The sequence below is a fragment of the Physeter macrocephalus genome, chromosome 8 (genome assembly GCF_002837175.3).
Source record: "Physeter macrocephalus isolate SW-GA chromosome 8, ASM283717v5, whole genome shotgun sequence".
NCBI lineage: Eukaryota > Metazoa > Chordata > Mammalia > Artiodactyla > Physeteridae > Physeter > Physeter macrocephalus.
The window spans coordinates 12,776,317-12,801,545 of record NC_041221.1 but is presented as its reverse complement, the minus strand read 5'-3'; the positions used below and the strand labels follow the sequence as shown (position 1 = coordinate 12,801,545).

The 25,229-nt window shown below is 46.1% G+C and overlaps 2 protein-coding genes across 10 annotated transcripts in view; one reads left to right on the top strand and one right to left on the bottom strand.

Annotated features, from left to right (window-relative positions):
• WDR4 (WD repeat domain 4) overlaps window positions 1-5,219 on the bottom strand; it is a 33,948-nt gene extending 28,729 nt beyond the window's left edge. For 3 of the 8 annotated variants that reach the window (XM_007111191.4, XM_055086439.1, XM_055086440.1), the window contains exons 1-3: window positions 3,928-5,219; window positions 2,231-2,296; window positions 1,089-1,232 (exon numbers count right to left, since the gene is read on the bottom strand). In XM_007111191.4, the coding sequence (XP_007111253.1) occupies window positions 1,089-1,232; window positions 2,231-2,296; window positions 3,928-4,016 (299 nt within the window). In that variant the 5' untranslated portion in view covers window positions 4,017-5,219. Of the gene's footprint in view, window positions 1-1,088; window positions 1,233-2,230; window positions 2,297-3,927 lie in introns of those variants that run through there. The other 5 variants (XM_007111197.4, XM_007111193.4, XM_055086441.1 and 2 more) reach the window with 5 other exon arrangements.
• A 7,578-nt stretch (window positions 5,220-12,797) lies between these two features.
• Window positions 12,798-23,510, top strand: NDUFV3 (NADH:ubiquinone oxidoreductase subunit V3). Of its 2 annotated transcripts, XM_007111198.4 has the most exons (4): window positions 12,798-12,945; window positions 14,171-14,291; window positions 19,882-20,976; window positions 23,271-23,510. In XM_007111198.4, the coding sequence occupies exons 1-4, from the start codon at window positions 12,892-12,894 to the stop codon at window positions 23,432-23,434; spliced, it is 1,434 nt and encodes a 477-aa protein (XP_007111260.1). In that variant the 5' UTR covers window positions 12,798-12,891; the 3' UTR covers window positions 23,435-23,510. The 2 variants fall into 2 exon arrangements, with proteins under 2 accessions (XP_007111260.1, XP_007111261.1); XM_007111199.3 differs by lacking the exon at window positions 19,882-20,976 and having other exon boundaries at window positions 12,802-12,945.
• Window positions 23,511-25,229: the final 1,719 nt, after the last annotated feature.

Here is a 25,229-nt window from a genome sequence, read left to right as displayed (position 1 = left end):
ACCCCCCAAAAAAAAAAAAAAAAAAAAAAAAATCTTAGAAGTGTAGAGGTCCCAATACAGGTGTGAGTCTGCTACAACAGGAAATTCCTTGACCTTGGCCCTTCAGTAGTTAGAACATTATAACCGCACACGTTTCTCTCTGATCATGAAAGGGCAGTGAAACCCTGCGGCGCGGCCAGCGAGGCGCGGAGGAGGGGAAGGGCCGGCTCTGCCCCCTGGGGGTGTTTCCATCAGTGTCAAAGAACAATGAAAATAAAGCCAGCCTGCACCCTCCTAAGGAAACAGAGGAGGTGCAAGTTAAGAGAGTATCAAAGCCAACGGAAATTTACATCTGTCCCCAGCCGACTGTCAGCATCACCCACCTCCTCTCCAAAGACAAGGAGGCTCTCGGGAAGCGAGCACTCAGAAAACCGCAGTGCCCCCTCCCTTTGAGGAAATGAAGGAGAGATGCAGGAGAAGAATTAAAAAGTCGGAAGAGCACGCACAGGACTTTGCTGGGTAAGAGGAAACACCTAGGCCCAGTGACAGCTATGTTCTTGCTGAGTTACAGACATCATCTCCCATCAATGCTGAGCCCCCAGCCCTCGAGATACTCAAGTAAGTGCACCGACTTAAAAACTCATCAAGTTAAAACTGTGGCCCAGGCGCCTTAACTTACACGAAGCCCCCAACACACTCCCAGAGGGCATGCTGGCATTCTCTGTTTCTGCCACCACGAGAATGGAGAAACAATGTTTGGAGAGCACGATGGCACAGTGGCCGGGGGCACAGACTCTGCAGCCAGTGCCCAGGACAGGGCCCAGCTGAGCTGAGTAACTGGAACTGCTTCCAAGTTTCCTGAGCAGCGGTGTGGGTGAGAACACCGCCCCGCCCCGCCCCGCCCCGCCCCGCCCCGCCCCGCCCCACTCAGGGGCCTGTTATGAGAATTAAATCAGTTAACACAAGTACAGCACTCGAAACAGCTCCGGGCACAGAACTGGTGCTCTGTGTTAGCTTCTTACACTATCGCTACTGTCACTATTGTTACTGGCATGCAAGCATAAGCCGTGCGTTCAACATCGTAATGATTCAATGTTAGCATTTCATACCTGACACTCAGACATTGCCATGGTTTTGTACGGAAAAGAATCAGACGCTTACTGTCATCAGTTAAAGCAAAATAGCTGCCAGACGTGGAGAAGGTGGACGCCAGAATCGTGTCACTCCCCTTATCCACGGGCTGTCCGTCCTCCCTGAGAAAGAGAGGGGACAGGTCAGGCCTTACCTCAGCAAGTAAGGCTGCGCCCTCCAGGCCAGCCCTGTGTGTTTATAACGCGATCGGACGTAGAAAATGTGATGAGGTTCATGTAGCCAGGATATAAAACATATTAAGGGGACACGGAGAGGTTAAAGACCACTCTAATTTTTAAGGAGTAAAGCTAATTAAACAGCAAAAGTCTCTCAGCATACACACCAGAATCCCGAGGGCTGAGCTGCAAAGACCCTCAGAGGCCCACTCCCTCAAGGACATGAACTGATCTACAACTAGAGGCAGGGATCAAATCATATTAAGAAAAATAAAGTGGGCCCCAAGCTCGATTCTTCTAAAGAAAACCACCATACAGAATGACCATACTCTGAAAACAAACCTATGGTTACCAGGGGGGAAAGGTGGAGAGGGATAAATTGGGAGATTGGGATTGACATATACACACTACTATATATAAAATAGATGATAAGGACCTACTGTATAGCGCAGGGAACTCTACTCAATACTCTGTAATGACCTATATGGGAAAAGAATCTAAAAATGAGTGGATATATATATAGATGTATAGCTGATTCACTTTGCTGTACACCTGAAACTAACACAACATTGTAAATCAACTATACTCCAATAAAAATTTTTTTTAAAACCATACTCTACTTTTATCTTTCAATTAGCTGAAGTTAATTTCATATACCTGCTTTCAATGCATTTAAAATTGCCCTGTTATTTCAAAGTGCCAATAAAATAGTTAATTACTGACAAAAACGAATTTAAAGTATTTTAAAAAGTGCTAATATTCTTAATGCTGAATTTGAAAGGTAGTTCCACATTTCTCTCCTGAGGTGGTCCCTGGTTTATCCACACAGCCGAGTAACAGAAATGAAGAATTCAGCAAATAAGACAACAGCTTACTCCTTAGACTAAACGGTCCCATTATTCAAACCATGCATCAGCCCTGAAGAGGCTCCCCTACCATCTCACCCTTTATGCTCTTGTGCCTCCTTTTCTGCAGCACTGCAATCATATATGAAGAGGCTGTCATCATCACTAAAGAAAAAAATAACAAAAACATTTTAAAGGAAGCACTTCGTTAATTATAATGCTCATTTCTTTTTTTTTTTTTTAACCTGGATCAAAAAAATATTTGCATACTCACTAAGGGTCTTATCCACAAGAAACTGTCTCCATAAGATATTTCAGGGAACAGTTAAGGAGCTTTATTTGCTTAACCTATTTATATTTGCCATACATAACTGATATGGTCTGTCCATAAAAGTCAGTTAAGTGAAATAAATGAGGATAAAAACTCAACAGGAAGTAATATACCGTTCTTTGATAACCAGAACATCAGTGCAAGATGGCTGTGTAAGAAGTTATATTCTGATGTTACTGAGTTTTCAGAGGGTCTTTTGCACCCAAGTTTAAAATCGCCATTACTTGTTTAGAAAAATGTCTCATCTGCCCCAGAAAAGCTCCCATGGCTGCCAAGCATTTACCAGCATAGAAGCCACCCACCTTCCCTATCAGACCCTGAGCTCCCCCTCCAGTGCCTGGCACAGAGAAGACACCGTGCAAATTTATAGCCTTTAAAGTGACTGCAGCCAAACTCTTGTCACGTGGAACACTGCAGTGCAGGAAGAGAAACAGTCCTCCAAGCCAGAAACTGTGCCAGCCAGCCACTAGATTTCCTCAAAAGGTATGGAGTGAAGCAACCAGATGGAGTCTAATTTAGCCATCTCTCACTGTGGCATGTGTTAAGATACCCCGAGGCTCTAAAACAAAATAACCTGGGACAGACAACAGGTTTGTGAATAAATCTGTGAAATCTAACTTAACATCTTATTGGATCTCTGAAACCAAACACTGAACAAAGAACACAGAGAGTATCTTTACATTTGACAGACACATTGTTTCAAGTATGGAAGAATCAAAACTACCCTGGGAAAGAAAACAGGGGTCGAAACTGACCACTACTAATATCCAAGAGGCTCCTGGGTCAAGACTATTCGATCAGCAAACATTTACTGATTTGAAAATCCCGGGAACGATAAGGAAGGGGCGTGAAATTAGGGAAAGCAAAAGCAGGACCTTGTAATGGGCAACTAGGGAGGTGCGCGCAGTGGCTCTGGAGTACCCCCTGAGCGAGAAGGTGTCAGATAAAACCCTCTAGCCCCGAAGGGCAAGTAGGGCGGGGTCGAGGGATGTGGTCTGGGAGGAGGAAACAGGCACCTACGCAGGAAGAGGGAGGGGAGAGAGGGAGTGCGCCGAACTTGGTCCCCGGGAGTAAAGCCCTCTCCCCAAGGGAAACCAAGGGCTGCCTTCCGCCACTCTCTCCAGAGAAGGTCTGACCAGCGTCCCCCGGACCCCGCAGAGCCCGGAAGTGTCCCGCGCCGAACCCTCAAAGAGCGCCGCAGACCCACGGCGGAGGGCGCGGGGCCCTGGGCAGGCGGCTAGGGGACCCCTGGGCGGGTCTTGGGAGAAAGGCGCGGAGAGAGGACATTCCGCGGCGCAGGCACGCGGCCGGGCCCAGGTGGCAACGGAGAGCTCACAGGTAGCAGCGGGGCTCCCCGGGGTCACCCCAAGGCGGGTGCAACCCCGGCTGTGCGGGAGAGCCGGGGTCTCAAAGCCCCGACGCGCGACCGCAGCCTTGGCTCCTGCTCCAGGCCCAGACCCCTCACCTGCTCGAAGTGGAGGTGGCCAGCAACCGGCTGCCGCCCCGCACCACCAGCGCATGCCCGCACAGCGCCAGCCCTGCAGGACCCGCCATGTGCCAGCCCGCCGCGCAGCCACCCACGTGCGCCGCCTAGCGCCTCTTCCTGCCAGCGCCGAAAAGTGACGTCAGACGTAGACGCCGCGAGGAGACGTCATCCGGGCTGGCCCCGCGAACGCGCCAGCCCCGGGCATGCGCAGAAGGTGCAATCTCCCTTCAACTCGCAAGCTGGCCTTCGCGCCTCTGGTGGCTTGGGGCCGGTTGCTGATCGCGTTCGTCCGGATGGAATACACTTGCTTGTTTAGTGTTCGTCTCTTCCTCCAGACTGCAATAGGGCCAGTTCTGGATCATTCTCACGCCGTGGCTGGGCGACTTGGCCGTCCTGGTACCTACTCGGTCCTTCAAAAAGTGAGAGGGTCTGAGTTTGCCTCCAGGTCGAGGACGCGGTGTCTGAGGTGGGCTCAGAGCTGAGGGAAGATAAGCCAGACGCGCCCGAAACGCAAAGCCTCTGAACTGCTATTTTTCAACCCGAGATAGGGCTCTTTTCCTGTGTTCTTATGCTCATGGAGTGGCGTCACCAGGCACCAGTTATGCGGGAATGATTTCTCGGGACTGTCCGCCCCCATATTCCACACTGTTCATCTAATCTCATAAATCCTCCTGGACGCCCCTTCTCTCCATCTCCGTGGCCTCCGCCACGACACAGCCCACAGGGGTCCCGCTGCTTGCTGGTGTCACATCCACCCTTGCCTCCCCGCCGCACACACACACCCATGCAGTTTCCACACTAAAGCCAGAGGGACCTTTTCAGAACACAGTTCCAATTCCCTGCTTAAAATCAACAAGTGGCTTCTCATTGTTCTCAGTACAGAAACCAAATCCTAATCTTCCACTATGAGACCAAGTGTGGTCTGCCTGCTAACGACTCTGCAGCCTCCTTCCCTACCAGGCCCGCTTCAGTCTCAGTGCTCTAGCCGTGACTACCCTTCCGTTCACTGGAACAATGGTCCTACTAACCACAGGACCTTAGCGCGTTCTATTCTTTCCACCTGAAATGTTCTCCCCACACCCTGTCTATGTCCCTAGTTAATTCCAGTCACCCAGTTTCATCACAGTGGAGTATCACTTAATCAGGGAAGCCTCTCCTGCCTTTCCATTATTTGCGTCCACAGCACCGTGATAATTGTTTAATGTCTGTCTCCAGACTACAAATGCCATGAAGGCAGGGACTGATGCCGATCGATGCCCCAGCTTGCACCACAAAACCTGGCATGAAGTCAGTGCTCAATATTTGCTTAGTAAATAAATGGAACAACTAATTGGCGGTCTTAAAAGATCAGCTATTTTTGCATAAGAGGAATTATGATAGGCATGAGGCATGGAAACTCTGCCTGACCCAAACCCCACCTCCGGTTTGATTCAAGGATGAATTTACACCCAGACTTAAAGCAGAATGCTTGGGAGACTTCCCTGCTGGTCCAGTGGTTAAGAATCAGCCTTCCAATGCAGGGGACTCAGGTTCGATCCCTGGTCGGGAAACAAAGATCCCACATGCCGCGGAGCAACTAAGCCCACGCGCCACAATGAGGAGCCCACGCGCTGCAGGAGGATCCAACATGCCGCAATGGAGGATCCCCCGTGCCGCAACAAAGATCCCAACGAAGAATCCGCGTGCCGCAGCTAAGACCCGATGCAGCCAAAAATAAAATAAATATTTTTTTAAAAAAGCAGAATGCTTGGGAAAAGCTGGGCTTCCTTTAAGGCAATGAGGTAAAAGGGGCTTTCATGGAGGCAGAAGATGGAAGAGAGTCTGTATCACAGAACAGAGAACACAGAGGGCTGGGGGCGGGGGGGTTGGGGGGTGGGGAGAAGGGGCAGGAGCTAAGCCAGAGACGCCCATGAGATCCTCGCAAGGAAGCTTCCGAGGAGGGATTGACGCTGGGCAGTAACCAGAGGAAGCAGGAGGCTCCACAGTGTTTCTGAAGATGAATCGGCTATAAACATCGTTTCTATTCAGCTAACCTAGCCGGTACAGTGAAAGTCCATAATCATGGTCTGGGGTATTTTTCAGGCCTGCAGGTGAATTTACAGTTTCTCTTCTGGGTGGGATGACAATACGAAGACCACAGAGATCCTAGAAAGGGGCGGCCAGTCATCAGCAGGCTTGCAGGCAAATTTAACTTTCTTTACAATCATGGTTTACATCGTTTTAAATGTTCTGTAACACACATTCTAACAGATACAATTAACTGTAATGTGCGTATTTAAACTGACCTTGAAGCCTCACTACTTTCATCTTATAGGTTACAACCTTGAGAAATAACTACAATTTTTTTGGAGTTGCAGTATTCCTCTTAAGTCTTTATTATTTGTTATTTGGAGGAAAACTAATAAAGACTTAAGAGGAATCCTGCATTGTATCAAAAGACGGAGAGCAGGTATAAATGAAAACTTAAAGATCTGTACTTGACCGTCAGATGTAAACAAAACTTAAGCATTTTGAACTTTTTGAGTTGATAAATCACTTGCCTCGTACTTTGAATTCTTATAGTACTTGTGCCAACAAGACTTATTTTCCTCGTTTTTTTTCATCAAATTTCATGATAACATCTACCTTTTTAATTTTAATCAAATCTAACTGAAGGGGCTTCCCTGGTGGCGCAGGGGTTAAGAATCCGCCTGCCAATACAGGGTACACGGGTTCGAGCCCTGGTCCGGGAAGATCCCACCTGCCGCGGAGCAGCTAAGCCCGAGACCCACAACTACCGAGCCCACGCACCTAGACCCCGCGCTCCAGAACAAGAGAAGCCACCGCAATGAGAAGCCCGCGCGCGGCAGCGAAGACCCAATGCAGCCAAAAATAAGTAAATTAATTAATTTTTTTTAAAGTTAAGAGAATAGATCTTGAAAGTCCTCATCACAAGAAAAAAAATTTGCAACTATGTGTGGTAATGAATGTTACCTAGACTTACTGTGGTCATCATTTCACAATGTATACAAATATTGAATCATTATGTTGTACACCTGGAACTAATACAGTGTTATATGTCAACTATATCTCAATAAAAAATAAAATAAAAATTTTACGGAAAAGAGAAGAAAAAAGAAAACGTTACATATATATATATATATATACACATATATATATGTATATATAATTCAGCCATAAGAAAGAAGTAAATCCTGTCCCTGCACCATTGCAACAACATGGATGAACCTAGAGGGCATGATTCTGTGTGAAATAAGACAGACAGAAAAAGACGAATACTGTATAATCTTATTTAAATGCGGCTTAAAAAAACCGAACTCATAGAAACCGAGCAGATTGGCAGTCGGCAGGGGCAGGGGTTGGAGTGGGGAATCAGGGGAAAAATGGGTGAAGGAGGTCAAAGGCTACAAACCTCCAGGTATAAGATGAATAAATAGTGGGCATGTAATGTACAACGTGACCATAGTTAGGAATACTGGATTGTATGCTGGAAATTTAATAGAGTAGATCTTGAAAAGTTCACACCATACACACAAAAATTATACCTATGTGAGGCGAGGGGAGTGTTAACTCACCTTACTGTGGTAATAATTTGCAATATATACACTTGACCCTTGACCAACTCAGGGGTTGGGGCGCCAACCCCCTGTGCAGTCGAAATGCATGCACTGCTATCTCTGCCTCAGAGGGCAGGAAGCTGACGCAGTTTGTTCCGAATCAGGACTCAAACCCCAGTTCTTTTGATTCTGCATATCGAGATTGCTAATCGAACACAAACTTTTCCCTACACTTAGTTAATGTATAGATCTGTAAAAGAAAAATACAGATACTATATGTATTGAAAAAAACACAGGTATAAGTGGACCCATGCAGTTCAAACCCTGTTGTTCAAGGGTCAACTGTACATAGGTCAAATCATTACATTATTCACCTTAAACTTACACAATGTTTTGTCAATTGTATCTCAATAAAGTGTAAAATTTTTTTCCGTTAAAAAAAATAAAGTCACTCATAATCTCCCATTTGGTGTGGTTTTGACACATGTTATGGGTTGAATTGTGTTTCCTCCAGACATATTGAAGATATATGGAAGCCCTAACCCCCAGGACCTCAGAATATGACCCTATTTGGAGAGAGGGTCCTTACAGAGGTAATCAAGTTATAATGAGGTCATTAGGGTGGGCCCTAATCCAATATGGCCGGTGTCCTTATAATAGGGGGAAATTTAGACACACAGACACGCACAGAGGACGACTCAGTGAAGACACACAAGGAGTACACCTTGTGAAGACAGAAGCAGAGACTGGAATGATGCAGCAGAAACCTAGGGACAGCAAGGACTGCTGCCCACCACAGCTAGGAAGAGGCAAGGAAGGGTTCTACGCAGGATCTCAGGGGGGGCGTGGCCCTGCTGACACCTTGATCTAGGACTCCAACCTCCAGGAAGAACTGTGAGACAATAAATTTCTGTTGTTTTAAGCCACCCAGTTTGCGGTCCTTTGTTACAGCAGCCCTCGCAGGCTACTACGACACATGTTTTCACCTCGAGGACACTGGTATTATAACAACTAAGTTCTGAGTGGCAGCACTCAGCTTCTCGCTTAGTTGGTAGCGACCTTTGTCCATCAGAGGGTTGGAAAGTCTCCAGTAACAGCCACTTGGTGAGGTGGGAGAAACGTGAAAGCAGATCTTCCAAGCTGGATGCACGTTTTATTCCGGTTGGTCCATCTAGAATGAGTTAGAGCATGGTTATATATGCAGAATTCATATACACAGGACCTTGCTGGATAAGCCTAGTCATCATGTCAGTGTACAAGAAGACAGACTTTCTAGTAGTATCATTGGAATCTACATCTTTTCCATGAACCAGTGGGCATCTAAAACGATCATATCAGGACTTCCCTGGTGGCCCAGTGGTTAAGACTCTGTGCTTCCACTGCAGGGGGCACGGGTTGGATCCCTGATTCTGGAACTAAGATCCCACATGATTCATGGCATGGCCAAAAAGTAAAAAAATAAAAAGGAAAAGAAAACGATCATATAACTTTGAAGTACCAAATGAAACAAAACATTTGCGGTTTTTTTTAACTCATCAAAATGCATTATGAAATATTTCTTACGAATCAAAACCATGCACATAAGAGAGCAAGCGCTCATGTACCCCCAATATACCTTAAGAACTAACCATTACAAATAGAACTGAAGCCCCAAGGCTCCCTTCCATGTACACGGGTTGGATCCCTGATTCTGGAACTAAGATCCCACATGATTCATGGCATGGCCAAAAAGTAAAAAAATAAAAAGGAAAAGAAAACGATCATATAACTTTGAAGTACCAAATGAAACAAAACATTTGCGGTTTTTTTTAACTCATCAAAATGCATTATGAAATATTTCTTACGAATCAAAACCATGCACATAAGAGAGCAAGCGCTCATGTACCCCCAATATACCTTAAGAACTAACCATTACAAATAGAACTGAAGCCCCAAGGCTCCCTTCCATGTAGACCTCACTCCAGTCTCCCAAATCCCCTCCAGAGGTAGCCCCTACCTGATTCTTTTGGGTGGCTTGTCCTTCTTGTTAATAAGTAGGAAACACTTTATGTATTTTAGATACCAATTCCTCACGAGTTAAATGATTTCCTGGTTGTGGCTTGTCATTTCACTTTTTATGGTATCTTTTGCTAAAGAGAAATTTTAATTTTAGAGCTTGGCATGTCCTGAACCATGGGAGGCATGTGTATGTTTTAACCCCAGACTCAAGAGAGAATAGGCCTTGAGATATTTATCCCCACCTGAGATAGACACATTTCCTGTGGACTTTCTTTGCAGATTTTTTGCTAGCGGGTGGCTTTGCCCAGGTTCACCCTGTCGCTGAGGGGAGCTCTGCAAGGGCTTCCTCTGGTGCTCTCCAGCCCACTCCCAAGTGCCCTCAGGGCCAAAGTCTTGTCTCCTCTTCTGATGTCAGTTAAACCAACGCTTTGGCTTACTGAGATCAGCAAGTGCTCCCAGGGCAGTGCTGGCTTCTTGTAGTTTCTGGCTTCTGTTTTTTGGCCCCTGGAGACACACACTTCCTGTGGTCCAGGACACTCCAGACTGTGAAAAACATGATCACACTAGACCAAGACAGGCAGCACTAAGAAGGGTATGGCAAAACCCAAATCCACTCTGGAGGAATGCACGTTCAACCCAGAACTTGGGAATTCCCACAGAGAAGAGCCCAGAAACACGAGCTTCCAGTCCATCACTGCACAGCAATCATGAATAGGAGCCAGCAGAGACCACGGAAAACAGAACTGGCGTGAGAACGGAACTGGTCGTTTGAAATCATGCTTGTAATATTGTACCCAGCATTGCTACATGTTTTGTAACCCGAGGGTTTTTCATTACGTCTCGTGGCCACATACTGCCAGAAATAGAAGTCATTACATATGTTTTAAAACACAGTTTTATGTACATCCAGCATAACTTCAACTTTATTTTCTTATTTTTTCTTTATATAAAAGCTTTTAAATTTACTTTTCCTGTTTGCTGAGCAACCTGGTTTTTTTATTCTATTATTAAAAAGAAAATTATCTTACTAACTTAGTAAGGCATACTATGTATGGTCATTCTAAACAACAGTTTAAAACTACACCGTTATTATATACACACTACTATATATAAAATAAACAACAAGGATCTACTGTATAGCACAGGGAACTATACTCAATATTTTGTAATAATCTGTATGGGAAAAGACTCTGAAAAAAAAATATATATATATAACTGAATCATTTTGCTGTACACCTGAGACTAACACAACACTGTAAATTAACTATACTCCAATAAAAATAAATTTAAAAACTACGCTGCTATTGAAAGCTTTGTTTTAAAAAAAATCTTAATTTAAGACATAATTAAATCATACTTATTTACATAGGATAATGCCAGAATACATTTCCTTTGGGGCTTACAAAGTATGTACATATTAGCCCAGGATGCAGAGCAAGGTCATGCATATGGAAGGTGTGATAGCTGAGTATGTTTATTTTCCTCTTTGGCCCAAACACCTCTGAGTTCAGGACCCATCACTGGGTCCAAGTGATGCCCAAGTTATCTAGTTATCTTAAAAAGAAGTTTAATTCACCCTTGGTTGGGTGGGTGGTGGATTCCTAATAGTTTAGATAGAATTTTATGTGATTCATTAAGGAATATAGACAAACACAAGTTTTTGAGGTTTTGCCTAAAAACGCTGGATCAGCACTTGCTAGAACTTCAGGCAGAGGTGAAGGTGCCTGCAGAACGACTAGGGCAGAGAATTAACAACTGAGGAACAACCCCCGCTGTCAGCAAAATCTAGCCCACACTTTTCCAGCTGATTGTGAAATAAGATATAATCCCCTCTCCACAAATACCTGTGAAACCACTGGCCCTTTCTCTGGCCTCTGCTTGATTTTTCTATTTCCTATTTGCCTCTTGCACTTGGCTCTGTTGCTTCTGTTCCTTGGGGCCAAATGTCGTGTAGGCCTGCCTTAACCTCCCCACCTGACTGCAGCAGCTTCCAAGGAGGTCCTGCTAACCCCAGGCTTAGGTGCTGGAGCCAACTACAAATTGTCACTTGCCACCTGCCTCCACAAAGATGAGGTCACCCACCACTGCAGCCACTGACCTTCAACCCCCCCTGAAAGGAGCTCAGGGTGGAGATCAGGAATGAGGCCCTCTGTGCTCTGGGAAAACTGGCAGAACAGGTCTTCAGATAGTTAGAGATTTTCAGGAGATTTTATGAGCCCAATATCTAGAAAAGCACTAAAATCACTCACGGTGACATCTGCTTCTCCTGATTAGCATGATCTGAGGGTGGTGTTTTCCACCCTCTGATCTCAAAAGGTCATTCGTCCGACACCTGGCACGGGCCCAGTTTTAGGGCTGGTGATCCCAACCAGTCTTAGCCGGCTTGAACTGGACAGGAGCCCACCCCAAGTTCCTGCAAAACCACTAAAGCCTCCATTACTATAGTGACCCATAGGTCAGAGGTGTTATCTATAGGGGCGACTAAGGAGTCAAAAGTAATTAAGGTGAGCTTGGTCGGTGAAGGCAGGTTAAAAGCAGAGTTTTTAGCAAGCTGTTCCTCTAGCTGCTATTCTGTCAGACAAGCTCAAGTATTTCTGTTAGTCACCAGTTTCTGTTAATCCTATGGGGATGCTTTTTTTTTAACCCTATGGGGCACGGTTTCATGGGGTATCTGTTTTGCCATTCACCTGGCACTTGTATGAGTCTTCAGCCTCAGCCAAGGTGGGGGGGCCTCTCCCGGGTGGAGTTGAGGCGTGGGTATGCTCCTCTTTTTTGGAATGCTTCCCGGCACCGGACATGGGCAGGAGTGGGGAGTGAAGGCACGATCAATGCGGGAGAAGGAAGCCAATAACTAACTACACCTACTCCATGTCTATGTCTAACTTGGGGGGAGTCTGCACCGCAAGTTATAAACTCAAGTAAATTAAAGCTTGCACTTCTGATCTGCTTGGCTCCGGGACTAGTGCGGTCACAGGCTAAAAGAGCGCCCACGGTCCCACCTGAGGCTGCCCTGCAGGGTGACCACAGGTGACCACTCCGGCCGGAGGACAGGAAACGGCACCCACAAGGACTACTTCGGTGACCCAGCGCCCAGGCCTCCGAGCCGTCCGGGTCCGCGGGCCCCACCCGCCAGTGATTGGTGGCTCTTCCCGGGGGCGTGGCCTCGAGGCGCAGCGCGGGGAAGCTAGAGGCCGCCAGGGTGCGCGCGCACGACCTCGGCGGTAGTGCGCGCGCAGCAGCCGGAGCCCCGCCTCTCCCCGTCCCTGCCTGTGATTGGCGCCTTCATCCTAGGGGGCGGGCCCTCAGGGAGCAGAGAGCGCGCTGCGGCCGCGTCTTGTTAGGTGTGACCTTCTCCCGCCCGGCCTGTCCCCCGGCCCGCGCCCCCGTCATGGCCATGGCGGCCTCGCTTCTGCTGCGGCAAGGACTAGCCGGGGGGCTGAAGGTAAAGGGGGGCCGGGCCGCCGCCCGGGAGCCCGCGGAGGGCGGGGCGAGGGCCGCGGCCCTGACGGTCACCTCCAGCCGTCCGGGGACGCCGCTAACCCCAGTTCCCGGGCCGAGGAGAGGATGCCGGGTCGGGGGCCGGGCCTGGGGAGCGGCGAGGGTCCCGGCGACCGCGGCCACCGCTCCCTCTGGTCCTGGATCACCGGGAACCTCCGGTGTGCGGTCCGGGCCTCCGACAGGCGTGGGGGCCGCTGGTGCCCCGCGCCGAGCCCTGTCCGAGCCCTTGAGGACAGTGTCTCTACTGCTTATTTAACCCGCGAGGAAATGAGGGCACTTTCAGGCACCTGGTTGACCCGGTAACTTACGAGGCAGCCATGTGAAGCCAGCTTAGGTTACCTCATCTGTGAAAAAAAAAAGGAAGAAAGAAGGGCTTTCTTTCTCCATATAGGAAAAGCGAAGTCACCTTCACTATCTTTAAAATTAAAAGGGGCTTTTATTACAAAAGCAGGAACTATTCGTGGCAAAATAAAGTACAGATGGTTGGAGGGGAGATCTGTTGTCAGAGAGGCCACTATTTACCTCTGCATATCTAGTCCCAGTTCATTTTTTTTTAGCTTTCATGTATACATATACACACGTGCTGACGTCATAACCATAATAAGGAGCAAATGTTTCACTCTCATATGTGGACTGTAGGCACCTCTGTTCTGTGTCCAGCATCTGGAACAGTGCCCAGCACATAGCAGGCCTTAGTAAGTGTATGCTGAGTGAATTAACGCTCTATAAAATGTTTTCCACTTATGATATATGGTAGGTAGTTTTGAAGCAACTATTATTCATCTACATTATTTTTCGTGGCTAGATAGTGCTTCTCCTTTATATTCTAAGTACAGGAAAACATTTTATGAAAAGATTCAGTATTTTGTAGGTTGATAGGTAATGGAGAGTGCAAAACGGTATGCTCAGGAGAAAGTCTGGTTGGAGAAATACCCAAATGTTAATAGTGACTGTCCTTGAACTCAGGTGTTTTTTTCTTGCAGCTTGTTTTGTATTTTTCCAAATTTCCATAATACACATAGATTAAGAGAATTGTAATAACCGTTAGAAATATGCTATATATATGCAAAGCATTTATATGTCATAATAATACATAGTATTCATGTCGTAATAGCTGTTAAAAGCGGTATTACTCTAAACTATTCGTATTTGTGTCATTCTTTTGTCAGACTGTGCTCCTAGAAGCAGGAGTGTTTCGAGGACTTGCTTCTACAGTTTCTCTCTCTGCAGAGTCAGGAAAGAATGAAAAGGGGTTGCCACCGAATCCCAAGAAGCAAAGTCCACCAAAAAGTAAGATTTTAGTGGTCGTCCTAAGGGAGACAGAATACAGAGTAAATCAGTGAGCTTCCCAAGCGGGAAAAGGCGTTTACTAGCTTCATAATTGGACTCTTCGTTTCTAGCAGTGTCCCGGTTATAATCAGACACAGGATCTAGAACAGGCTTTAGACCAAACACATCAGTAACATAACAGTTAACTCTGTTAAGGCTGAACTCAACGATTAGCCCTGAACTGTTCTCTCTGTATTTTCTAAATGCCAGACTCCACGGATAGCAGTGGATGCAGAGTATGCAGGCTCTGTGGCATTTAGGTGGCCCTAATACCGATCCCATACTCCCGTGAAGTAGCTTTGAACCCCACCTTTTTTTTCTTCCCTGATTGTGACTTTTCAGTGTCTCTGGGACTTATCTGTAGTTTCCCAGGCTTTGCTTGGCCATAGCCCAGGATTGCAGGCATCCTTTTATGACTGTGGAGAGAGACTTAGGAGCAGGCACCGTTTTCCATTATGACTCACTTTGGTGAAGCATGATTCGAATCTGCTTCCAGCTCTTTCCGCAGTCATTTTGACTTTTATCACCAGTTTTGACTTTTTCCCCTGAATCCAATGTAGTATATCCTCATAGGAGGAAACCAGGAAATGCAGCAGTATAAACCTGTTTATAATCCAGGTCCATTTGCGTTTAGTCTTAACTGATGAAACCCTAGTTAACTCTTAATATATACATATGATATATACAGTCTCTTTATAAATCTTTGACTGTATGGGGTTTAGAATGATAATTTGAATTTGTCTTATTTTCATTAAAATATCATTTCCTCAGTTTGAGTGCTTGAAAAGTGTGTAGACACTTTTGTTTAGTCCCCCTTCATCTGCCCATGGAGACATGGGCAGCTTATAAAACGTCCGCGCGCTGTTGAGAGAGCCAGCCACCCACTACCTTTCACACGCCATCCATCCACGCCGAGGAGATGTACCCTCCCTGTGGTGTCTATGTGCCCCCATCCGAATTCAACAGGAACGTTGTTGTTTTCTGTCCTGTACCTGCTGTTTGTTTTTACAGATTTATTTACTTATTTATTTGTGGCTGTGTTGGGTCTTCGTTGCTGTGCGCAGGCCCTCTCCAGCTGCAGCGAGTGGGGGCCGCTCTTTGTTGTGGTGCGCGGGCCTCTCACCGCGGGCCTCTCCTGTTGCGGAGCACGGGCTCTAGGCGTGCAGGCTCGGTAGTTGTGGCACGCGGGTTCTAGAGCGCAGGCTCAGCAGTTGTGGCGCATGGGCTTAATTGCTTCTCAGCATGTGGGCTCCTTCCGGACCAGGGCTCAAACCCGTGTCCCCTGCACTGGCAGGCGGATTCTCAACCACTGTGCCACCAGGGAAGCCCCCTGCTGTGTTTTTAAAGCCAGTATTCTGTTTTCATTTTAATCTGTACGTTTTTAAACAGGTATCTTAAACATAAGGACTCTTCTTTTTTCCAAAGATCCCCCTTTTTACAAACGTGCTTCTATATCTGAGTAGAAATGGAATACTTCATCCTGTGGCGGTTTGGGGTGCGGTTACAAGAAGGGAACACTGAGCTGGGAGTTGGCCTTGGCTCATGTAGCTTCTGCCTCTGGGCGTGGCAGGCCCTGCCGCCCTCGGAGCTCCTCCGTGCTGAGCGGGATCAGCGCGCCAGTCTTGGCCTGGTCGATGTGAGGCTGATGACCGGCGTGTCATGTGTATGTGCTGTCAGGTGGGAGGACAGTTTTTAGAGCTACGCCGCCTTTAGTGCACATTACGTTTGTATCTCAGAATTTTAAAAAAATTACAATCCCTCCATGAAGAAAAAAGAAATGATGCTTCTAAGTCAACATGTGCAGGCCTCAGTATTTCTCCCGAAGTGTCAGTGATCGGTGAGTGTAAGATACAGAAGTGCTTTGGCCCGCCAGCGCATTGCCACTGTGGGTGGTTTTGGAAGCTCTAGGGAAAGTTTCCTACATGCAGACGGGGCCCTGAGCGCTCACCCTTGGGTTCACATCTAATCTGGGGATCTGCATCTGGGGTGAACACGCTCTCCATTGTTCCACCTGGGGCGCCAGCTCATCGTAGCCCACGCTTCCTTCCTGAGGGGAGCTGCCAGCACGGCGAGCACAGACATCAGAATCCGGGTCTCCAAGTGGGTGCCTCCCCTGCACAGCTGCCTGGCTTGCCAGCTTTGATGTTCTGGTGAATTCCATCACTAGGCTGAATTTTGCAATAATCAGTAATAAACCATTGACTGGATAACTCCTATGTCGCTTTTTAAAGACTCTGTCAAGAAGCCAAAGTTAATTATCTACTTCAAGTCCCTATTCCAGTTTGAGAAATGAGGAATCTCCGGAAATAGGGGTTTGATGTATTTAATTCTAACCAGCATTGCTAGGCACTGTTTTAAGCACTCTGTATCTCCCCTCCACACCCTGTGAGGAGGTACCATTAGTATCGCTGGCTTATAGATGAGAAAGTGGGCGGGGGACTCCTGAGCTGCCCACGGTCACACAGATGTCGGTAGTGGAGCCCAGTCTGAGCCCAGGCAGTAAGGCCCCACAGCCCATATCTATAAGCAATGTGCTGTCTTGCCTCTGAAAAAAGTCTCAGTACTCACATGTTCATTAAAACCAAAACCAAAAAAAACCACTTTTTTTAATAGTAAAAAACATGTAAAAAGAGGTTTTAGTTACCATATAGAATTTGAATAACTGTATTCTTTCTCATCTTGTTGAAATGCACCTTTGTTTCTGAATGTGCTTTGTTTCTGAAATTAGTTTTGTGACCCACTGACAAGATGTGGCGGTATTGTAAGGCTGCTGATCTGTTTCAAACACCAAAGTCATTTTTACTTTCAGTAGGGGACTACTAAAAAGTTGAACGTCATGCCCTCCCTTGCTTTTCAATGAGCAGAAAAGAAATTCAGGAAATTCAAATTGAGAGGAGATAGAGAAGCAGTAAGAGAACTCCTGTCTCTGCGCTGTCACTAGTGTTTGTAGACCTTTATTTACGTGGGTTTTGATGGTCTCTGAGGGTTCGAAACCGTCCCCGAAAGCCCCCCTCTTGTGCTGGGAGTGGTGTCTCCATGGCTAGTCTTATTTAAGTAGCTTTGTGTTTTTGTATATTTATCTTTCAAGGAAAGTCACACTGAAACTAAAACGTTTTCAGAGTATGCAGGCATCCAGCCTCTAGAAACAAGAGGTTTCATGAAAACAAACAGGTAAAGTCATACTTATATTCAAAGTGAGAGCCATTGTTCCTGTACCCAATGGTTGTGTCTCCAGGTGACATCCTGCACTGTTGAATGCAGGCGTGGTGTCCACACTGGCACTTTGGCACAGAGGTCACTGGTGGCAGCTACAGATCATCGTGGCAGGCTTCCTGCTGAGTCACAGAGGACGCTGGGCCTGTGCTGCAGCAGGTCAGAGGTTGGCTCTTAATAAAAAGCAAATGTGCTACTGTGGTTTATTCTATTAGCCTTTCCATGGAATTGTCCCAATAACTAAGCCTGAATAAAAGATACTTTAAAACATTATGTTCTTATTAACATTATATGTTAATGTTAATAAGAACATTAATGTTCTTATAACATTAAATAAGACAGAAGTTTCCTTTTTCAAACAAAATATATCATTTGAAATTTTCTTTCTGTTTTCAGTAGGTGATAAATCAAACTCTAACATTTTAATAACTTATTAACATTTTAAAAAATCTCCACAATAAATTTTAGAAGATTGAGGCATAATAATTAGATAGCAGCCTATCTAAAATAAGCCTTATTTTAAGTTAATTTTTCACCCTTGGAAAATTCATGCTCAGCATAAAAGTGGATTAATGATACAAGTGAGCAGGCCAGCAGGGTTTGGAGACCAGCCTGTGTTACCCATCGCTTATAGGAATTTCTGGGCCATATCAGGTATGGTTTAGGAAGACAGAGAGAGAGAGTTCAAGTGCACGTGCCTGCCTTTGCCGTGGTTTTATGTTTAACACGATCCTGGAACTCTGTTCTGCTCCTGCGGTCAGAATGCAGATTCTGGGGTGGCACACGGCCACAGGACCAGACAGGGCGTGGCGGAGGGGGTGGGGGTGTGGAGGTGACGCGGTGATGGTTTTTAAACAGTAACCCACTGCTCCAGCTGTTCAGTCATATCCTCTTACACAGCCCATTAACCTCGCTCTGGCCCATTTCCGATTATTTCTGGTTATTCCTCAGTTTTCTTTGACCATTTTCTATCATTCTGTTTTATATATATATAGAGAGAGAGAGAGAGAGAGAGAGTTCCTGAGCTCAGAAAACAATTAGCTTTTTGGGATACCAGTAAGATGGTATAAAGTTAGAAATACATTATTTTTTTCCACTTTAAAGAAGTAATATACTTTTTAGTATAAAGTAGACTCCTAGACTTGAAAGTAAGGAATGCATTTAGAGTTTGCTCATCTGAAATATATTTTTTAAAGTTTTGCTTTAGACTTGAAAAGTAATTTTAATTTATAAAAACTTGTCCTGTATTTTTCTTCTAATCTGTATGGTTAAAAAAGATTTAGCACCTGAGAAAATTGAATGAAATGAGCTCTCATGAATGTACTGTGGTGGGCTTTCATTTTCTTTTGTAACTGACTCTACAAAGTCAAAGACTTTTATATCAGCACCTTTTTGTAACAGCTTAAAACTCATTGTTTCCAATGATATATATGATACTAAATTATTTTAGACTTTTCTGGTCTTGTAATACTTTTCCTTGGCAGAAGAAATACCCAAATGATATGATTTTGCAGGACTTTTCATCCTCAGGGCACCTTCATTTGAATCACATTATCCCCTCCGTCTGATCTCCCACTCTTAAACTCATGCATATGCTCACCCCAGACCCAAACCAGGCTACTGTCTCTACTTCTGCTTTGCTGTTGTATTCAGAAAGTTCAAGTTCAAGGCTTCCCTGGTGGCTCAGTGGTTGAGAGTCTGCCTGCCGATGCAGGGGACACGGGTTCGTGCCCCGGTCCGGGAAGATCCCACATGCCACGGAGCGGCTGGGCCCCGTGAGCCATGGCCGCTGAGCCTGTGCGTCTGGAGCCTGTGCAACACAACGGGAGAGGCCACAACAGTGAGAGGCCCGCGTACCGCAAAAAAAAAAGAAAGTTCAAGTTCATACAGTACGGGTAATTTTTTTAAATATTTGAGGTGCACCAATTTTTTTAGGGATTTAAGAAATGATACATTTCTAAAACTTCATCATCTGAAAATATCTTTATATTATAGTTTATCTTAAATTTAGATGAAATAGTAGCTTAAAAAATAATTACCATCCAGAAGCTCTCGCTGCGAAAAATGGAGACAAGGTTGTTACTTCTATTGGTAAAAATCCCATCTTAAAAAGTTTCAGCTACCAAGAAAAACATCTACTTTTTTTTACTGTTCTCTGACTTGTGTGGCTTGCCTTTTTCACTTAAGAGTGGGTTTCGACGGAACAGTTCCTAAGATGATTATGTTGAAGATATTATCAATAACAAGGGGATATGTAATGAAATGTCTGTGGCCTTGGTGAATTTTCACTGTTTTACTAAATATTAAAAATAATCTTCCTCTTTATGCCATTTCCTAGATGTAGTGGAACCAAAGGAGAGGGGCCAGCAGCTAGCCACCCCAACAGCAGATGCATTGTCTAAAAACGTACCTTCACCCACTTCTTCCCCACCAGTTGTGAACCAAGGCAGGGTGCTAGCTGGCCCTAACCGCGATGCCAGCATGCCGCTCACAGACCAAGGGGTTCTGAAGTTTTTGCCAAGAAAGACTTTGGTAGAGTTTCCTCAGAAAGTTGCACCTCCATTCAGAAAACAGGGTTCTGATTCAGAAGGAACCCAGCAGAGCAGGAAAGGGACAGATGATTCATCTTCGTCTTCATCTTCGTCCAGCTCTGATTCGGAGTCTGACGAGGAGGGTGACAGCTCAGAAGCGGGTCCTCAGGCAAAGAGCAAACGCAGAGGAGGGTTTCCCGTAGCAGAGGCCTCCCATTCCTCTGCAGATGGGGCCCCCCCAATTGAAATATCTGCACAAGAGAAGAGTGTATCACAGCGGCCGCATCCGGACCTCGTCTCTGCACAGAGGCCCCACCAGGCAAAGAAGAAAGGGGGCTCCAGTCAACCATCAGAGGACAGAAAAGGCCCCAAACCAAAAACCACAGCACCCAAGTCACACGCAGGTGAAAAGTTTATGGAGCAAGATGTAAAGGAAAAACAATGGCAGAAAGTATCTACGTCAAATGAAATAGATAAAGAAAGCCAGAAGCCACTTGAAGTTAAAAAACCCTTATCTGACCGGAAATCAGGATTATCCACGCAACCGCAACCGAAGGGCAGCCCAGCGCCCACTCAGTCTGCAGAAACCAGAGCAGGAAGACGGCTGCCAGCGACTCCTGAGACCAAAGAAAGGCTTTTGGAAAAACAAGTACCAGAACCTGATGGGGAGGTGGCTCTTTCCCTGTTCAAAAAAGAAAATCTGGGAAAGCAAGTAGCAGAAGGGATCTCGAAGGCTAAGGAAGAGATTTTGGAAGATCAATTACCAGTGAAAAATGTGAAGCCAGTCCCTGTTCACAATAAAGACGTTTTTGATGGAAAGACAGCAGTACTAAAGCTTGAGGAGAAGGGCGGAATCATCGAAGACTCAGCAACTCAGGTGGAAGGCCAGGACGGCACACAGGGTATACCTTGACTTGTGGCTGGGAGCTCTTCTTGTCCCGTGGTGGTGGGTGAGACTCTGAAGAGCTGTGTGATCTGAAGAAGCGTTACGCTTGATCAGATTCTGTAATAGGAACATGGCCTATAGCACTGTCTCAGAGAAGCTGAGGGATATATGTTAATTATGGATAAAAATTCCTGAAACGTTTAAAATTTATATCACAGTGGAAGAGTATGCCCTTGGCACTCTTGGACTGTCCCTTAACCAGCATAACTTGTGAAAATAGGCAATTTACCATCATCACCCTTAACTTTTGAGGGTGTTTAAGTGTTCACTTCTTGAACCTGCAGAGCATGTCACTGAGTGGAGGGGGGCTGGCCTATTAACTCCCACAGGTGAGGAGCGATAGTTACGCTTGTAGTGATGGTCTTCAGGTGAGCCAGACAGGCTGTTGCTTTCAGCGTGCCTAAGGGAAAATCGCACTTTAGGGAGAAAGCCGTGACATGAAGGCAGCCATGAAATGCACGAGTCTAATGTACACTAGACAGTTCCTGCTCCTAAAAAGCACAACGGGCTGCTTTGTTTTTCTGTATTGGATTTTTATGAAGGGCTTTTTTGCTACCCTAAATTTTTAAAGGGAAACTTTATTCCTATTATTTTACCATTTTCTTGCGCTTTGAACTTCATAAAATGCAGTGTGCTTTCGGTGGATCATGGCAAAACGGTAAAGCACGTCTCCTGTTTTAGGATCTGTGGCTCTTGAAAACGCATCACTGACAAACCCCACTCCTTCCTGTTGGCTGTCTTCTTTTTAAAGCCTCCCCCTTGCCTAATTTACATTACCTGTAATTATACTTACTGGTTGCACCATGTTGACAGGATTTATGTGTTTTCCTCCCTCTCCATCTTCTCCCTCTTTCTTAAATATGCGAAGCGCCAGCGCCTGCCAGACTTCCCCAGCCGTCAAGAACCACTTTCCTGATGCTGCTGTGTTAGTCATTCTGCTGTAAATTTGTAAAACCTTCAGGATGATAACATAGAGAATTGGGGGTTTTCGGACCGCAATCTTTTTGAAAACAATTTGACCCTACTTTTTCATGGTTGTGTTGTTTTTCCGATATTCTCTTTGCCCTTCGGAGGCTAAAGACGCTGCCCAGGAGTGCGGCTCACTGGCAAGGGCAGCGTCTACAGGGGGGCCGACTTCGTAGCTCTCCCAGCCCAGCTGCCTGGCTCCTTGCCCTCCAGGGGGATTGGTGTTGGACAAGAGTTCTCCAAACCCCCGTTTCCTCCAGTCAGCACCTTCCCCACCCGGGCTGTGAGAGTGCATCTGCTCGGGATGTCCCTGCACCACATTGAAGATACTCTGCTTGTTGAGACTGGAAAGATGTCACTTCTTTAAATAAGACATCATTTATTTTAGTACAACCAAAAAATGAAAACCAGAACTTCGGGTATGAATCCAAATAGTGGAAAACTGTCGTCATTTTTTGTGCCGCATGAGTAGGAGTGGCGAGGCTCCCCGCGGCAGTGGTTTAGGGTCAGTAAGAACTTAACCAGCCTGAGCCCGTCACCCCAGGCCCGCTTCGCTGTGCCTCCATCGTGTCGCGTGTCACGTTGCAGGGGAGCCGGATGTCCTTTGCTTCATCCACACTCTTAGTTCTAAGATCACCAATTGTGTAGGTGTGTGGATTTTAATTCTTTTTTCCACTTAGAGAAATAAGGCTAAGTATTTCTTAGTCTGTGAATCTAAAGTATACCAACAACTTCTTCAAAAAAAGTTAAAACTACAGAAACTACACATCTCATTTCCAGTTCCCCTTAACTGTGTCATTATTATTAAAACCGCCGGGCTTTATCTAATTTTCTTGCATTTAGAGACTTAAAAGGCTCACTTAGTTTCTGCTTTTAAATTTCTCTTCTGTGAACGGTTTATTTCTATTAGAGACAAATTTTTAATAGATCTGCTTTTTTTCTGCATCTTTAAATGACCTGAAAGTCCCTCCGTAACTGTTCTTGGCATTTTCAAGTCTAGAGGTATACAAAGTTAAGATGTTAAGACACGTTGTAAAAACTATTCCATTTCTTACATTATTGAGGCTATATGTTTTAGTATAAATTTTCAGCTACTTTCTTTATTTTGCTTTTGAAGACACTTGCTTTATGGGCTTTTCTAAGTAGACAGTGCATTCAGGAAGGGTTCATGTAGAATGCTTGGTAGGCGAGTGTGTGTGAGGGTGTGTGTGTGAGTGTGTGCTGACTCACTCAGAAGCTCCCTCCCTGTCGGGGGTCCTCACCGGTGCTGTGTTTCCCCCGCAGAGTCCCCTCCGGCCGCCACCCTCGCTGAGCCATTTGACAACACCACCTACAAGAATCTCCAGCATCATGACTATAGCACGTACACCTTCTTGGACCTAGACCTGGAGCTCTCGAAGTTCAGGATGCCTCAGCCCTCTTCAGGACGAGAGTCACCTCGCCACTGAGAGCTCAGTTTAAAGATTAACCTTTCGGTGTCTTTCTGCATTCTTGCGTTCGAAAATAAAATCCGCTCAGTGGTCATGAGGCCTGGTGTGTAGGATTGCTTTCCCTTCCACACCTTTCACGGTGAGCTGTGAAACGGCAGCAGTCCTGCGGATGATTTAGTCACCATGTGTTTAGATGCATCTATGTGCAGGGAATTTTTCTTTTCCTTTTTTTTAATTAAAATTTTTTTTTAATTAATTAATTTATTTATTTCTGGCTGTGTTGGGTCTTCGTTGCTGCGAGCAGTCTTTCTCTAGTTGCGGCGAGCAGGGGCTACTCTTTTTTGTGGTGCGTGGGCTTCTCTTGTTGTGGAGCGCGGGCTCTAGGCGCGCGGGCTTCAGTAGTTGTGGCTCTTGGGTTCTAGGGCTCAGGCTCAGTAGTTGTGGTGCACGGGCTTAGTTACTCCGTGGCATGTGGGATCTTCCTGGACCAGGGTTTGAACCTGTGTCCCCTGCATTGGCAGGCAGATTCTTAACCGCTGTGCCACCAGAGAAGTCCGGGAATTTTTCCTTAATTATGAAGTATGGGTCACTGGACAAATCCACACAATTAGAGAATTGTAGGTGCTTTCCCTCAGTGTGATTCTGCTGTGCTGGGCCCCTGGTCAGTTTAGCGTTTTCTGGTTCACCAGCAAGGTGTTGATAAGGGCAGCAGGGCCTTCTGATTTGGTAGACCTAGTTCTTGATGAATTGGAAATTGGAGGTTTACACATTTTAACTAACTGCTGCATTGCAAAGAAATTATTAAATTATGGCATTTTATTATCAAAAGGATCGGAATTCTTTTGCTCACTTGAATTAGGCATGGGATGTAAACTCGGGGAAGTTTCGAGCTGTGGCATTACAGACAGGTGAAGGTTGTATGGGGTCCAGCAGCAGCTGGGTTCCCAGGTGGCCCAGCAGACTGAGCTTATTTAGCCACAGAGGGTTTCTGGGTTGGCCGAATAACTCCGTCACTTGCGGGAACATTACCCAGGCTTGGGGACATGCGCTGTGTGAGCAGGCTCCCGTGTGTCACTCGGTGCCCGCACCAGGCCCCTGTGAGGCCGGAATAAACAGTCCGCCCGGGGAAGTAACAAATCCAGGTGAGGTGTTGCTGGGATGAGAGACTACACCCATCTGCTGGGGCCTCGTGGCCCCCCCGAAGCAGAATGTCCGTCTGCACGCCGGGGCCGTTTCCCGGTTTGCCTGTTCTCACACTTCCCGGATGTTTATGTGCCCAAACTCGTGGGCCTTATTTCATTTCAATTCTGGCTCTTGGCCTCTAGTCAATTTATGGCAAACAGTCCAGTGTATTATAACTTCTGACTCACATTTCTGTAATCCTGCATTTCTTAAAATGAGTCCGAGCAAGGGTACCAGGACCGAGAACACGGTGTTGAAAACTGTGGTCATATGTCTCCGATTTTGTCGCCGCCCCAGAGGCTTAGCAGCTCCGCAAGAGTCTTCTAACCACGTTTTTTATTATAATGGCACTAAAACCCCGTTACCAGAAGAAAGGAAATGGAAAATACTAAGATTGCCTAAAATTCCCTCTGCTAACCCAACCATTATTAACACTGAACAGGTTTTCCTGGTGGTGGTGGTTTTGTTTAGATACGACCATATAATGAATGTACAGTTTTCTATCCTTCTGGGGTTTTTCATTTGATAGCTTGCTTCTCACACTGGCCCTGTGCTCTGTGGTGGGGGCGGCGGGGGGCCGTGGACTGATGCCACGGAGTGTGTCTCCCTGGGCTGTTAACACCACGGAGAG

What these genes read in the sequence shown, in the direction of transcription:
- NDUFV3 (XM_007111198.4), top strand. Translation starts at nt 12,892, where the DNA reads ATGGCCATGGCGGCCTCGCTTCTGCTGCGGCAAGGACTAGCCGGGGGG. An exon ending in GAAGCAAAGTCCACCAAAAA is followed by an intron (nt 14,292 to 19,881) that starts GTAAGATTTTAG and finishes GCCATTTCCTAG; the next exon opens with ATGTAGTGGAACCAAAGGAG. An exon ending in AGGCCAGGACGGCACACAGG is followed by an intron (nt 20,977 to 23,270) that starts GTATACCTTGAC and finishes TTTCCCCCGCAG; the next exon opens with AGTCCCCTCCGGCCGCCACC.